The sequence below is a fragment of the Martes martes genome, assembly GCF_963455335.1.
Source record: "Martes martes genome assembly, chromosome: 3".
Taxonomy (NCBI): Eukaryota; Metazoa; Chordata; class Mammalia; order Carnivora; family Mustelidae; genus Martes; species Martes martes.
Genome location: NC_137890.1, coordinates 67,531,100 through 67,547,603, shown reverse-complemented (window position 1 = coordinate 67,547,603; position 16,504 = coordinate 67,531,100). Strand labels below are relative to the sequence as shown.

General features: G+C 39.9%; 2 protein-coding genes across 2 annotated transcripts in view; one reads left to right on the top strand and one right to left on the bottom strand.

Annotated features, from left to right (window-relative positions):
- LOC308339566 (neurobeachin-like) overlaps positions 1-16,504 on the top strand; it is a 304,645-nt gene that overhangs the window by 106,949 nt on the left and 181,192 nt on the right. The window contains exon 6 of the mRNA XM_080798361.1: positions 4,947-5,083. Within this exon, the coding sequence (XP_080654487.1) occupies positions 4,947-5,083 (137 nt within the window). The remainder of the gene's footprint in view (positions 1-4,946; positions 5,084-16,504) is intronic.
- On the bottom strand, positions 7,645-8,724 carry MAB21L1 (mab-21 like 1; the record flags this gene model as incomplete). The annotated part of the gene is made up of 1 exon (XM_080798985.1): positions 7,645-8,724. One exon carries the CDS (start codon positions 8,722-8,724, stop codon positions 7,645-7,647), a length of 1,080 nt encoding a protein of 359 aa, XP_080655111.1.

The window sequence follows — 16,504 nt, the reverse complement described above, 5'->3', positions numbered from 1 at the left end:
TTTAAGTTGTTTTGAGAGTGATCCATGTTATCCTTTTAATTCTATGGGAGAAATATTTTATTTTTTAAGATTTTTTCAATTTATTCATTTGAGAGAGAGAGAAAGCAGGAACTGAAGGGAGAGCACAAGCAGGAGGAAGGGTCAGAGGGAGAGGAAGAAGCAAACTCCCAGCAGGGAGGGAGCTGGACACAGGGCTCACCCCAGGACCCCAGAATCCTGACCTAAGCCAAAGGCAGACACTTAACTAACTGAGCTACCCAGGCACCCTAAGAAATGTTTTCTTTAAATTACATTGCCATACTTAAAAATAATAGAAGTCCAGTGCAGATAGATTATCTTACATTTGCTCAGACACTCGTGCTAGGAGTTATTTTCCTACAAATTGAATCACAGTATAGAAATAATTGTGAGAATTTTTACTTTTTTTATTTTTTTGAATGCTATCCTTTTGCACTAAACACAAAGGATTTCAGAGTAACTCTATTCCTTTTAAATAATGTCAGGATTTTAAGTTTAATAATTTATAACGATTAGTCAATGTTTATTATTCCCAAATACTTGTCTTTTAAGTGTCCCTAAAGCAAACTGAGCATGTGGTTTTGAAGTAATTGAGGTCAGAGAAAATCTACATAGTTAGTAATACTTTTATTAATATTAAAGTAAGTTTAGGAAGTATTCAAGTGGTTCTAAAATACATTGTAACTTCAGATATACTAAATACAGTTTGGGCCAATTAAAATTCATCAAATAATTGTAATCGCCAATTTTATTTAAACTTCAACTCTTTGTCCCTATATACTCTTGTGGTACTTTATATTGAAATTCATAAAGAATCTTAGCCTTGTTTGAAAATTTAATTGCCATAATTGCCTGTTAGTACCTAGAAAGTTATTGACACCCCTAAAAAATGACTTATTTCTCTATGTAAGAAAAACAAAAGTAGTCCTTGACCTCTGGAAACTAGCCTGAGCCTTGAAAGGAAGCTCATATTGTCAGGAGTTAGCCTAGAGCTCACAGCTAGGCCTTGGTGTTCTCCTGTTGGTCATAAACAACCTCCCAGAACACCAGAATCAGACAAGGTCTCATGATGATGATGTGAAGCAAAAAACGACTTTATAAGTCATGGAAGTATAGACGAAAGCAAGGTTACACTGCAGACCACCTCAATACCAAACAGCCCCCCATCTCCTTTTTAATATGAGGGACTACCACTTCTCTGCTAACTATAGCATTAGCTAGATCTAGTCCTCCCTCCCTCTAAATGAGATTTATTAAGACCCATAATCGCAGAATTATCCCTGCTTCCTGACAGAGCCCAATCCAGAGCAGAGCCGTGCTCCTTGAACCCTTCCCAGAATCACTTCACCAAAGCCCAGATCCCACAAAAGTCCTTTTTGACACTCTTACTAGGTTGCCTGTGTCTTACTCACTGCAATGAGCAGTAAACCCAACCTCTTAAAGTACAGATGTGTTCCCAGTTGGTCTTCGACAGGAGAGTATCGACACATCCATACCCACAAACTATGAATATTGAACTAGTAGTTAAGTAAAAATGATATAAAAGAACCTTGTAAACTCTAAAGCTCTATTAAAAAGTTGATGTATTAGTGAGATCTCCAGACTTGGAATTTTGTTTTCAGTAGAATCATCCAAACCCACAAGTATTTTTTTAACATTCTACTTTTAAAATACATTTGATGAATAGTTCCCTTTTCAAATATAAAACATGTGTACTTTTGACTCTAGATTTACCATCTCAACTGATTAAAGATGCTGTGACTCTGAAAGAGAAGTTCATTCATTTGAAGAGTCTTTTCCTTATGCTTGGGTAATCTTTGTTCTAGGTCAGACTTGAAATTAGATTTAAATTAATGTCAAGTAATATCCTTTCCTTTCAAAAATAGTAATGGATCAATATTGCTTAAACACTATGTTGCCAGTGCTAGAAGTAAATAACACTTACTGTTCCTTTAGTTACCACTTTGCAGGGTGGAATTTTAAAGGACTGTATTGTATGCATCAATACAGGGGAGGAGGTTCGGTCCCATCTATTTGTTTAACTGCCCTTTAATAGCCATCACTTGACTTCAGTGTGTGCTTGAGAACAGTATTATAACGTATCCTTTTATTGCTCTAGTAATGATTGGAATGGATATATCTACATTCAGTCTTGAACTCACTACGCCAAGCAAAGTTAGGTTAAATTTGTACCCAGTTATCTTTTAGAACAGAATCTGCTCGATCTCCATCTCTCTGGCATCCAGAGAACCTGCCCTTCTTAAACTATTTTTATTTGGACAGGGATCCCAAGCTTTCAGATAACCAGATCTTCCATGTAAGATCTGCTGGTTTGTGATGGTGTCTTATGTAAACATTTTCGTATCAGATCCCTAAAATCCAGAGGCTCCCCCAAAAGGGATTAAAACATAATCCCCTCTCTCTATTGCTGTAGTGGATTAACTCTGTATTCTCTCTGCGGCTGGTTTGCTCCCTGAAGGCTACAACAAAAAGACTCAGTGCTCCTTAAACATACTATGGAATTGGAAGTTGTAATTGGAGATTTCCCAAGGACAGGGTAAAAATGACACACTATGAAGGCTGAATATTTCATGACGCGTCTTTTTTAAATAAGGACCAGTTCGAAGTCCTTTTATAAACCTCCAGAAAATCTCAATTCAGTAGAATGAGATTGGAATGAAAGGAGGGCAGTCTCCTCTCAGAAACGCAGAGAGAATGCGTTCCCCGTTAAAAGCTCACGGAGATGTGTCCTTAAAAATTCGTAATATATTTCAGTAAATCAGTATGTATGGTTTTGATAATGTGTTCAGCGATTTTTTTCATGTCACCCCAATTTAATTGTTTGGATATGTTAAATTACTTTTTAAGAGCAAGGGATAGCTCGCCATTTTAAATGTGACTATTCTACGTCTCCAAATGCCAGAAACCTCTATTAAACCAGAAATCACTAGTCGCCAGTGTATAGAATGACGACTTTCCTGCGGTTTTAGCAAGGCCCAGCGACATTTAAGAAGACAGTTTTTGATGTCAGTCAGGGCACCTTCTTTCTCACCTCGCCCCAATCAAGAGTAAGCTTTCTGGATTTCTCCGAAAGGGAAATAGGGAAGGTGGCATCCAGAAGAGCGTCCTGGTGGCTGAAGGGTTAAGGGAGCGGTTCGAACCGGCCGGAGCGTTGGGGGATTCCGAGGAGGGCGCGGGAGGCAGGAGGCGCCTCGGAGCGCGCGCACAGACCCTCCAATAAACACAAAGGAGGGCCTGGGGAATAGAAACCCAAATCCACTTGTAATCGTACAAGAGATTCGGGCATAATTACTTGAGCAACCTAGATTAAGATTGATGAGCCTTTAAAGTGGCGCTTCAGATCGACCGCCTCGCCCTTTGGAAAGAAAAACCTTGTGGAACCGAGCTGGACCCCGACTCCGCTGGGCTCCGCGGCGGAAACCCGGGCCGGGAGTCCGCGCGTCCCGGGGCCGGGCCCCCCCAGTGCGGGCTCCTGGGGGACGGGGAGCAGTAAACTTCAAGAAAGGGCTTGGCGATAGTCTGAGCCGGGCGGTCAGGATCTGGGGTGAAGGCCGACACTGACACAGTTTGCTTCCCGTCCACCCCGTTGAGCGCGGCAGAAGCCGGCCGATTCCTCTGTGTGCCTCCCGCAGCAGAAACGGCCGGGCTTTGTGCAGGGCGGTCGCGGATTTAGTGTGTCCTGCTCCCTGGAAACGTGAACTTTTCGGCAGTAACCGCGCCCAGCGGGGTCGGGCCTGCTATCAGTGGCCTTGGCGGTGGCCAGAGGAGCCGGTCTCCCCGGGAGGAGCCGCCGCCAAGGGGCCCGACCCTGAGCGGCTGCAGGGGACCTGCCCTTTTATTGCCTTTATCCTACTGTTATTGTGACTCATTTGACTATATGCGTTTCGGGGAGGGCGGGGGGCGGGTGGAAGGGAACATAATGCGCCCTAGCTACCAAAAAAGAAGAGGAAAAGGGGGGGGGGGGCAGAAAAGGAAGGAAGGAAAGAAAGAGAAGAGCAGAGCAGAGAAAAAGAATAAGTAATTTCTGATTTCCGTGTCTGTATCTTAAGTACAGTATAGCAAAAAATGCCTCCCCTTTTGGGGACTCTTGAAGGGCAGCTAAGTAATCCCCTTCCAATTTATATTCTAAGACGTAATTTTCAACGTTAACTCAGTCTGAGGGAATTCGAAGTAAGCACCTCAGTAGGCACACTTTCTAAAAATCTCTTTGACTGGAGATTAGTTTCTCTAGTTTTCCAAGTTGAGAGATAGTACTTTTCGGACGCTTTTCTGAGAAACTTCTTGTTCAAGCGTCTTACAATTTCATCACTTTTGATTGTGGGTGAGAAGATCACTGTTAACGATTTTTGTTCTTTTCTATATAAGAAATGTATTTAATATCCTTGTGTGCGTGGATATGGATGTGCCGCGACCTAGAACGCTGATATTAATCTTCCTGCAAGATGCAAACCCGTTAGTACAGTGGAATTTATATATTTAGATCCCATACCCCTTCACATCCTCCCGCCCATCCTTGGGGAACGCTGCTGCCGAGTGGAACGGCTTTACAGGATGGCTGGTCTTTGGGGGCAGTGCTGACTGCCTGCGGTCTCTTTCGGAAAGCCGGTGGTGCTCAATGGAGAATTCGAGCATTTATAGGATTTCTAGGTGGAGGTTACAAACTCGCTTGCTAAGGGTCACTTATTCGGTATCTTGACAACCTGGGGTTTTATGGGATTATTTATCTCTACTCTTGTTATAAGATAATGTGCAAGAGCTAAGCAGACCTTATCTCACATGAAAGAAGCTGGCCGTGTTACACTGGCACCATTTTCTTAGTGCATCTTTGAAAATAAAGACCTGCGGCACCCTTTGGGAGGGAGCAGGAGAGGGCCGCAGGGACTGACTCCGGTGCCCTTGTCTTTCAGGCCCAGTGGTTCTCAGCACCCCAGCCCAGCTCATCGCTCCTGTGGTGGTGGCCAAGGGGACTCTCTCCATCACCACGACAGAAATCTACTTCGAGGTAGATGAGGATGATCCTGCCTTCAAGAAGATCGACACGAAAGTGAGTCGGAGTGATTCCTGTACAGTACTGGTGGCTTTGTGGCAGGAAGTGGTTTTCAATTTTGCTTGGTTTTAAATGACAGTGGGGGAGGGGAGCACATTTCCATTTTTGTCATAGGAAATAAAATGAATGAAATAACACATGCTCTATTTTATGGGATTTAAAAATATATTAATGATTTTAAATCCTGTGTTACCAGAGCATGCACATTACAGTCTCTTCATGAGGGCCTTTGTGTGCACTTGGGTAAATTCGGTAGGTAAGCCAATTGTTCCAGAGCCTCTGGGGTACAGCATCCCAGGCTCTCTGGGAAGACCAGGAGGGGTCTTCTGAAATATTTTAAGATGACTTTTACTTTCCAAAAGTGTAAATTGCAATGTGAATTACTATTCATTGAAAGGTTGTAAGGAAACTGGGGGGGCAGCAGCGTTTAGATATAAATTCCTCTCCATTACTACATCAGTTTTTCATCTCCTGAAGTAAGAATGAGTTTTACATGTGAATTTAGAATAAGAGAAACTGATTGTTTGAGAAGCGTTGATTTAAAATGTATATAGGTACATACTAGCAATCAGATGTTTAAAGTTCGTGTTCTTCTGTGGGTATAATGCCAGAAAAATACCTACTTGGACACTATGAAATACATAAATATTTGTTTATTATATCTTAATGTATAGATTTTAAAACCTGATATTAGGATAGCTCTACACCCCTGCTCTTTCTATTAAAACCAGTTTGATTGTTGTTTTAACTTTTATGTTGCTGTGCAGTTTGCAAACTTTTTTCCTGAGGTTAAGAATTCAAGCGTCATGCCAGATATTCAAGCATCAGTTTATGAAGATCTTTCTGTGCAGTGTTATCAGAAGGAACTATTCTAATATTGTCAAAGACAAATGCGCCCACAGATCCAGAACTTTACTACTTACATGTAATTTTTACATAGAGATAAAGTATCATTAAACAGCTTGTAGAAGAGGAACTGAAATTCTAAAATTCATTCCCGTCTGAATTAACCACCTACCTTAAGGCCTGTAGGTGATTAATGCTCTCAGCACTTGTTGACTATTAAAATACTTGGAAGAATGGTCACAGGACTTCTTGCACTTCCAGGTCCCAAAGGCTGGAATGTTTAAAATGGGTTTGAATGTAGTGTATTTGATTTTTAAATAATCGAAAGTGTGTCTTTATGCTTTTATCATTAGTTTGTCCTGTGAAGTAAAAAGAAATTTGGGATTTCTGATTAATTTACTCAGCTAATGGAACACTTACTGCATAAAATAAGATTTGACATGAAATGATCAGAAATAATCTTTATTTGGTTAGCACAGTTATACACATTTTGAAACTTTCATTATGACTTGAAGTTCACTTTCTCTGAGTTAGTCTAATTTTTAACTGAGCAGTCTGTACCGTCATGACATAGGTTTTCCTTATATTATCAAAAATGCTACAGAAATACTAATCTAGAAGAGCAAGCTTTCAAGGGTAGATTTAAGTGTGTCTGTTGTAGAAAGAAATAGTCTTATAAGTAAATCATTATCTTCTGTAGCTGTACAAAGACTTTTCTCCAGGATTTTAAGGTTTTATTTTTAATGTCATTAGCATACTCCTTAAAATGTTTAAAATACTCGAGTGGGTTGAATTTTCAAAATGGAGCATTACCTCTTTTGATAGAAAAACAATTTAAAGTGAGACACAACAACTTTTATTTTACTTCATTTATTAGCTTCTAATTAAATAAAAACCAGCAACAGAAATTAAAATCTAAATCACAAAAGTAGTTATCCAGTGTATTTCAAGTGCATTTTTCAAATATATAATTCAGATATTCAAGCGTTATTATATAAGCTGAATTCAAATTTCTTTGAATATATTTAAATAACATTTCAAGTATATTTATGGAATGTTAGAAATAGAACAAGCATTATATTTGAAACAAAATGTAAACTTTTTAAAGTTCAGACACTTTCAAAGACAGATAAAAGTACCAGGAGGAAATCTACCTTTAAATGGTATCTTTGTTGGTGGAAAATGTCTGGCAGTCTCCAAAATGGCAATTTAACTTCTGTTCACCAAATCACAAAACACCAACATCCACACTTTCAAAGACAAAGTGAGATCACAATATTTGTTACAAATCAAAATATACATTACACTTTCCTTCAGATGGCATATCCAAATCGTGTTTACTCACAGACAGATGCACCTAAATCACCAGGATTGCTAGAATCCTTTGAAAGTTAGGCAGAGTGTTCGCTGTGGTCTTGCATTACCGCCAGGTTGTTTTCCGGGTGTTACTGTGTACTTTGCAAGGGAAATCCTTTGTAAAGAAGTCTTCTAATACTTGTGGGTTTGGGTTTTTCTCCATCCGCTTTCCCTACTTCTTTTTCTCCCCTTAGAGGGGTGGGTGAGATGATGCCTAAACGTTGTATTGTTACTCCTTTTTAAGGAAGAAATTGTTTGCACTGACAAGTGGAATATTAGGAATCCAACAGGAAGTTTACACTAAATCAGGTCTTTGAGAAGAGTAATCACATTTCAGCTCTTGATTAAATTGTCCTCTAAAGTTTTTCCAAACTTTTCGGGTTGGTCAGGATCTCTCTTGCCAGTCGCCACGTTTGTTTGGCAGCGTTTTCCAGAGCCGAATGAGGTTTGCCTTGAAACAGATCTAAGTTCGGTAGGAAGTAGTGAGGACACCGCCGGCACTGCAGGCAGGAGATAAGTTGCAGCAAAATCCCGTTAAGGCGATCACCCAGGCAAGACTCGTCCCAGTCCGACTCCCGGGGATGCTTTTCACACTCATAGGAAACCAAAGTCTTCATGTGGTAATTGTTCAGGGGCTGGCCTGGCAGTTCAAGGTGACGATCCCGTAAGGTTTTGAGGATGGAGAGGCATTTCTTTCTGCAGCCCCCCATCTGCAGTCTGTTCTCTGCTTCCGCGAACTGCAGCACCCAGGCGTCGCTCTCGGCCGAGCTCTGTTTGCCGGCCAGGGAGTGGCACTCCTTGGACAAGAGATTGAACCCTTCCGCTTTGACCTCCGCCACCCGGTTGGGTCCCGGCCAGGGGATGTGGGGAAGTGGCCAGTGGGCAGCACTTCTCGGCCAGATCCCGGTGCATTTAAAAGCCGGGGTGATCTGCACCACGTACCTATCTCGGATTCTCAGTTTCACTTCGCTGGTGTCTGCCACCATCTTTACCACATCCCTGTAGCTACATTTGTCTACGGCTTGAGCCACCAGCGTCTGAAACCTGGACCGGATTTTGCGCGCCGAGAGGTAGCCGGAGGCGGTAATGAATTCCACCCAGAGGGACATGCTCCTCTTGCGCCCGTCGCTCAACTTCAGCACCGCGCAGCCCGGCAGCGAGCCGTCGTCCACAAAGTTGAACACCCCCATTTGGTTAAGGTAAAGCACCACTTCAAATTCGGTGGGGGAGATGACCTCGAGGCCCTCGTAGCGATTGTCCATCTCGTTGAGAGAGCTGATGAACCGGGGCTCCTGCACTTCCACTTCTTTAAGCACGTCGGAAACTACTTTGCAGACTTCCCGGATAGTTTTTGCAATGGCAGCTTTCCTGGCTTGGCATTTCTCATTGTAGTATTTATTCAGATGGTATACCAGCTTGGCCTGGGCCGCGATCATGTTGGGGCAGAGATCCGGATTGTACACCGGAGTCTCGCAGTAAGCTGTGGGATCCAATGCGGCTGCTAGCGCTGGAGCCAACTTCGGTGGAGAAACGGGCCGCCGCGCTCAGAAATGTACCAAAACGCTCTCCGATGTGTTGCAGCGGTGGATTCCTAGCCGCTGCTTTCCCCTTCCTTTTATCTTTGAGCCCAGACGGTCTTAAAGTGAAAGATTGTTCTCCCCCCTCTCTCGGTCTTTCTTCCTCTTTTAAAGAATCCTTGTGTGAGAGAAACGCATGGAGAGATCACCTTCTCAGTAATGAAAACAAAAGTTGCGCTGAGACCCAGCAAAGCTCTTCCAGTAGTCAAAATAATCAACCCTTTCCGTATTTATTTACGCTTTCCCGTAATCATTGTGTATGCTGGACTGTTAATCAGATGGAGGAAAAGTGTGCTGAGTGTGTCGGGGGTGAGTGTGAGTGTGTATATGTCAGAAGAAGCTGCTGTTGGTTTGTCTAAGAGCCCAGATGCACTCGTGTGGAAATTATAAAGGCAGGGCCAGGCAGGCTGGCGGCCAATCGCCACTGGGCTCGTCACGACAGCCTCCTTCAGCTCCAACCCGGCTAATTAATCCCCCCTCATGGATATAGGCACACAAACTAAAGGTAGGAGGCTGCTGCCGGCAGAAAACCACGCAGGCCACCTAGACAGTTTTGGAAATCAAGAGGAATCTCTCAGCTTTGGTATTAATTGAAGCATATTGACGTTTTGAAAAGACTTGGCAAAGTGGTTCTCTTCTGTGTTGAAAACCCTGCCTGTCTTTTTGCAGGGGAAATGCAAATACAGGTGTATTAATGGCCATCCATCAATTAGTGAACTAGATGGGGTCTTCTAAAACAAAAGTCAGTAACTTGCATTTAGGGTAAGATAATTAATGTCTGGTAATCCTTGAGGTCTTTTTAAATGCAGGTTGAGAGTTTGCTCTTTCATGTATATGTAAGTTGGCTTTAGATGGACTGATGCCTGTGTCATTTGGGGGATGTCCTATATGTTAGAATGGGGTTTTGAGTTGGTTTTTTTGTGCATGTGTGTTTGGTTTTGTTTTTTTTTTTTTTTAACATTATGCAGCGTTTTATCTCTGTTTTTTTCCCCTCATTTGCAGTTGTTGAAAGGAATATGAAAATTATTGCTTTGTTAGGTGTTGTCTACCCCAGTTTAAGTTAGGATGTTTAAAAATTGTTTAGTGTTACTCCCCCTCTCCCCAACTGCAGCCCTCTTTGTACTTTGGTAGACTTGCCCAACATAATCAGGACAGTAAGCTTTGTATGCACTGGTGGAAATATTTTAAAAATAACTTATCTCTGTGATTGAGAGATTACTGTAATGTGAGTTCATAGCTATGTTTTAATATGTGAAATTAAAGCAAGATCATGGAGATGAGACCTACTGGCAGATAACTGTTCTGAAAATGTTCAGGTTTAGGGTTTCTGGCTTGCTTATTGATGTATAATTATACCTCCTTGCTTAAGTGTCCTTAGTGGTGACCTGACAGTAGACTTCTAATTGTTATAGGATTTCATGTGATTTGGTTGAGGGAAAAATCAGGTAAGATTTTAAAAGAAAATTAATTTGCAGTCATCCAGGGCTTTTAAATTTAAAATATCATTTGGAATACTTTGAAAGAAATCAGCATTTCTGCATTTTGGAAACTTGAAACAGGAGGGGGAGAATGATTTATGTAGAATATGTTTTTGGTTTTTGTTTTGTTTTTTTCTGGTGGTACCAGTTGTGTCCTTAATGTACAGGAAAGGAAATAAATACCACTTAGGGATTATGTAGTGGTTTTAAAACCTAAGCAGATTTTTAATGCCTACCTTTAATTTAGATGCCATCTCTTTAACAATATTTCCAGCAAAATCCTATAACTCCTGGTAACAGGTCTGTAGGCACTTTCTTTCAGATCCGCTTTCAACAAGATCTTGTTCCAGGCTCCTACTTTTTACTCCAGCATTTGTTTTTTTATTTATTTATTTGTTTGTTTATTTGTTTTTGCACAGGTATTAGCGTCACAAAGCCATCTGTTATTTCCTTTTCTCCTTATCCAAGAGTGATAGATTCCGATCTAGCTTAAAATAGTACATGAGATTTGGGGCTCATGGCATCCATCTACTGTTTTCCCCAGGAACCTTTTATTCCCTTAGGAGCAGGGATTGGGAACAACCCGAACAGCCCCTCCCCACTTCGCAGGCTTTGCGGGTGAATGCACTGCTACCTTTTGGCAGTTGGAAGAAGAAGAGGAGGCAAATCAGAACCGGAGAACCCTCGGCCAAGAAGGCGAAGAAGTGCCTTGGCCTCAGGGGAAAAGCCGCGTCTGGCTCTCGCCCAGCGCAGGTTCCCTCTCTCGCTGGTCCGCACTCCCAAGCCATCCTTTCCTCTCTCTCTTCCATAGAGATTGTTTCCCTGTGTGCCCGTTCTTTTAAACCTTGCTTGGTGTCCTCGGGTTCTCCACTGCTCCAGGCCACGGCCCCTGCCCGCGCACCCCTCGGCCCCGACCGCCACCATTGGGCCCACGTGAGGTCGCAGCCAAGCCCCGCGCTTTCTCGTCGTCGGCCGCGGGCCCCTATGCCCAGCGCAATCTCCCTGGGCTTCAGAACAGAATTGCTTGGCCAGGACCTCGTCCCTCGATTTCTTGGGCCACCTGCAAGTGTCCCCGGTTGCCGAGGACGTGCAGCCTGGGACGCGGAGGCCCCGGAGCCGTTTGGGGGGCACCGTGGGGCGGCGGTCCGGATGGGTCTGACGCGAAGGACGCGAGGGGCGCCGGGCCGGCCTCGCTGGAGCCAGGCGCGCAGGTGGCGCATCTTCGGGGCTCACTGTGCGGCTTAATTGGGTTAAAGCGAAGCTAAACACCGAAGCACTTTGTGCAAACTAATTGGTGTAACCGGGGCCTTTTCACTAACGATTTGCACTTTGAAGAAGAAAAATGGATGGTGAGAAAAGGACTAAGAAACTCGTTAGTCGTAGAATGTTCCAGGGAAGTGAAGTCATTCTGTTTCAAGGACGCCGGGACTGTGTTTTCTGGGCTGCTTCCTACAGCACCCTTCACACTGGGAGCTGACAGTGATTTACATAACACAGGATTCACCCACCCGCTGTTATCACTGCAGGTGAACTGGGCGCCCTAGAATAATACTCCAGTGCAAGTTCTGCTTGTTGCTGCAACACAGTGATTTTCTATTACACTGAACACGTGAAATGAATTGCCTTCTGTAGCTGAAACCTTTCAGTGATCTTAGACACCTCTCATTGTGGAAGGGAAAATTAAACTATTCGAGGAGTATGTTTTTCTATCCCTCAATTTTTTTTAATTGAAATGACCTATGGAGAGGAATTTAACATATATGGTATATTTTTATATAATTCGGCCGCTTTTAATCTAGGCCTTGGAGATAGTTTTGTGGGAGTAACTTATTTTATAGTAATTTTTTGAAACACCTTTGGCCTATTGAACTGGTTATTTCAAATGAGGATGTACTACCTGGGGATAGCTTAAAATCAATTTATTTACTTATGTGAGAAGTTATAAAACAACTCTAATGATCCCAATCTTACTTATATTATTTTTTTACTATAAATATAATCTTAGTACTAGAATAAAAGCTTGTGTGTGTCCCATGCTTTAGGATATAAATGCTTAATTGTTTTCGTCGTATGCTGTGCAGGCATCTTTGACATGAGCTAATAATAGAATGATAATTGAAGAAAACTGACCTAATTGAAGGGGAAGAAAAGCCAAGAATCTCATGATTTAATGGTAATTTGAATTTTATTTGGGATTTAAAGATCTAACTGACTTGAGTTTTTCATTTCATTTACTTAGGATACTAGGCAGCCTTGATTTAAAACGCACCATTTATGAAAAGAATCCCAAAAAGTCACAAACACCGTTATCGTACATGTTAGTAGCATTAATGAATATAAAACAGTTAAATACTGTGATCCTTAACATTTCCAGACATTCAAAATAATAATGGCAAAATGTTTTTTTCCTGAAGTATTGTTGCTTAAGTAACTTACCCGCAATCTGTAAACCTACGTAATTTATATGGGATACACAAAGTAATGCATAAATAGTCACCTTATTAGGTTTAAAGAAAAACTATTATGTTGAGAAATGTAGGAATGCAAGGTTTCTTTGTTTTTTTAAAAAAACTAATTTAAATTTGAATTACGTGTTCATAAATTTAAGCCATTGTGACCTTTCATCTAGAAAAATGTATCTGTTAGGGAATATGCATATACATGTTAAATGCTCACATAGATATTGTTTTGTGTTTTTTCATATTTGTTGGCTGCTCTTCTATTCACAAGTATTCATGAACTTAAAGTTTTATTTTTTTAATATGTGCTTATTACACTGGGGAGATAAAAAGAATATGAAGTTGAGTTTATTAAATTATTTATCCCTACTGCTGGAGTGGCTTTGAAGGCTCATTGTACGCATCTGATTTCTGCCTCCCCCCACTTCGTTTTTTAAATGCACCCAGGCTATTTCATCTGCTTCATTCTGCCAGACACAATATATTTCTTTTTTTACACTAGAGAAATTAAAGACAGATATTTGTGCAGGGTTTTCTTTATGTGTCACATTAAATAAAGTAAAATAGAGGGAGTTTCTCTGGTAATCTAATTTGATGGCATCTCTACCTTTTTTCCTGTTGTGACTCCTTGTATAAGAACACTTGAAAAAAAATAGCTTGAGAGCTTCAAAAGTTTCAATGATTTCTTAAAACAATTATTTCATATTTTAATATCAGGCTTATGACAAAGTAAAGCAGAGAATTGAGGTCACTGTTGACACAATTTAGACCCTGTTTTGTTGTTTCAGCCAGCGCATCCTGATGATTGCAGTTCTTTAAAAAATTATTTCCTTAATCCTTCACTTGAATGGTCAGGGCTGTGGCCTTAGTTTTGCTCATCCCCCTGTACCCATCGTATAGTCAGCATTTGTTGTGGGGACCACTTCTTTCCCTACAATGTTCCTTAGTAAATTTGTTATTGGTGCTAATAAACGTTGGAAAGAAAGTAAATTTGAGATGAAGATGGACATTGGAAGTGTACCTTACCAGAATTATGACCACTGCTGGATTTGCAGATTTGTAGTGATTCTGGATAATTCTGGATAAAAATGTTTCTTTTGGTAGAAGAAGAAATTGAAAGCCTGGGTTATTTAGGTAATCAGCTCACGTTGCCCACTTCATTTGAATACATACATAGAGGTGTAGGATATTTTAAGTTGCATGCGTAAATTGAAAAATTTGAGGGGAAGTTTATTAGCCAAAAGACTTTCTTATTGCTCAAAACAGATTGTTATCTTTCTTCCAAAAATGTAAGGATATTGGGGTTAGTCATTTATTTATTGAGTATTATGGAAGAAGTGTTGGTTCCAATATTCCAGTTCCTCATAGACCCTTCAGAAAGTCACTGTCCTCTTTATGATGTAGAAAATTCAAATTCACTTTATGAGATTTCAGCCTCTGTTTTTCATTCGGATATTGTAGAAATATTCTGACGAGATAAATGGGCTCACGCAGTTCTTTTCTTTATGAATGTATGAAAACTAGGGACTCCTCAACCCATAATTCACGTGGATTTATAGACATTTGTGTATGTGACCACAGCCTTAGTACTCTTAGCGCATTAGAGTTTTATTGCTCTTAGAGAAAACAATGGAATCAGATGCGATTAGTGTCTTAATCTGTACATCTGTAGTGGGTCATCCCGGACTGCAGAGCTCTCATTACTGTCCCATACTGTATGTGATTAAGCCACAGGAAATATTCAACATGACCTTGAGACTAGAGTATGGTATGTAGATAATCAACATTCAGTGATTGCATGTCTAAAGTAACCTTTTCTATATCTAATTTACAGTTTTGGAGCTTACTTTTTAATGAACAAAGCAATTCCTCTAAACTAGGATTTTTTTTAATGATCAGCAACTGGAGTAATAATCTAAAAGAATAATTACATCAAATGAAAACTATTACCTTGTATCATATGTATTTTATGTAATAAAATAAATGCTTTATAGAAAAGGAAGGAAATCAGTTTATAAATAGGAATTTCATTTATAGTTTTGCATATATATAGAGAGAGATATAGAGATATAAACATCTGAGAATACACCATAATGATTTCATTTTCACTTATGATTATTTTCACTATTCTAATAATACACATTTTAGTAAACAAATGCGTATCGTTTCTAAAAAGCCTAATTTTCCATGACTTATCAAAAATATCAAGTCAAAGTCCTAGTAAGTAGTTAATACTTTTTAATCTACATTTTGTCTATCCATTTTGTCTACACATCTAGATCAAAAAGCATGAGAGCGCGGAGTTTGTAAGACTGTAGTCTTTCTAATAAAAAATTGTGAAACCAACAAAATAGAAAGTATACCTTTATTTTATTTTTATGTGAAATCTGTTTTTGTTATTTAAGTCAAGTTTATTGATGTGTATTTTGTGTACAGTACCATTCTATTCTATGGTTTTTCCACATGAATGTGCCATCCTGTGAATTTTAGCAAATATCTAGAGTCATAGATCATCTGGCACAGGCAATAGAATATTTCCATTGCCACAAAAGTTTCCTTGTGCCCCTATTTTACTATTTAATTCATAAATTTTATGATTCGTTTATATGCATTGGGTGGTTTACTTTTATGTCAAAAAATCCTTGGGTTGTAAATCTTTATTTATTCCTCTAGAATTTACTATTTTATCTCACTTCTAATTTAAGGCCAGTTTTAATCCAGTAGCACTGAAGTGGAGGCAGAGTACAAAATGATATTTCAGATAGGCAAGCAATCGATTTACACTTTTTTGTGTTCCATAAAAGTTGTTTAAATATAATATATGTCACCTTAATGCTAGGTAAAAGATTTATTTTTCAAACGAACTGCGACTATACATTACACAAGCATGAATGTGTGCATTAGACTTGCGAATAGAGTTTATATTTGAATGTCAAATGCATAGTAAGAAACAGGGATTCCTCATATAAGTTCGCAACATTTGAGGCATATTGGAAATGTTACTAGCTCTATGTCACTGGAGAAATGAATCTCCTTTCAGTATTTAAATTACATTGTACTTTACATTTTCAGTAAATTAATCCTCCCTTTGAGTGGTGGGGGACAAGGCCAAGGAGTTTGTTAGAACTAATATTAATTAACGTATGCACATTTTTGGAACATATGCTTCTAATCCTAATTTTATATAAATATACATTGTCATTTAAATTTCAATGGTTATAAATACTCCAAACAAAGAATGCTTAAATTGTAGGAAAGTAGACGTATTCGTTGACCAAGATGCTCTTTCAAGTATTTTGCCTTTTTTACAACTTGGAATAGTCCAACTAGTCTTCTGTTATTTTCCCCAAGATATAAAATTATTTAAACGTTTTCTGTTTTATATTTTTATTTGGCAATTACAACAGAGATTTTAATGTTATGCATGCTTACAGGCCTATTAAGAAAGAAGTTATTGTTTTCTTAATAATCTTAAACCATTTTTAGAAAGTATACTCTTTATGGTTTGCAAAATAGCCTGTGCACGTACACACACACACACACATACACACACGCACACAGACCCAGTATTTCAGATAGGAAATGATTGAATTGGCCTCTATACATTTATTTTAATCTGTTAAAGGGAAGAAACTACTAAATCCAGGATTCTTGTGGCCACCAGGACATAATATCACATCTGCAACATTGGTCCATGATAAC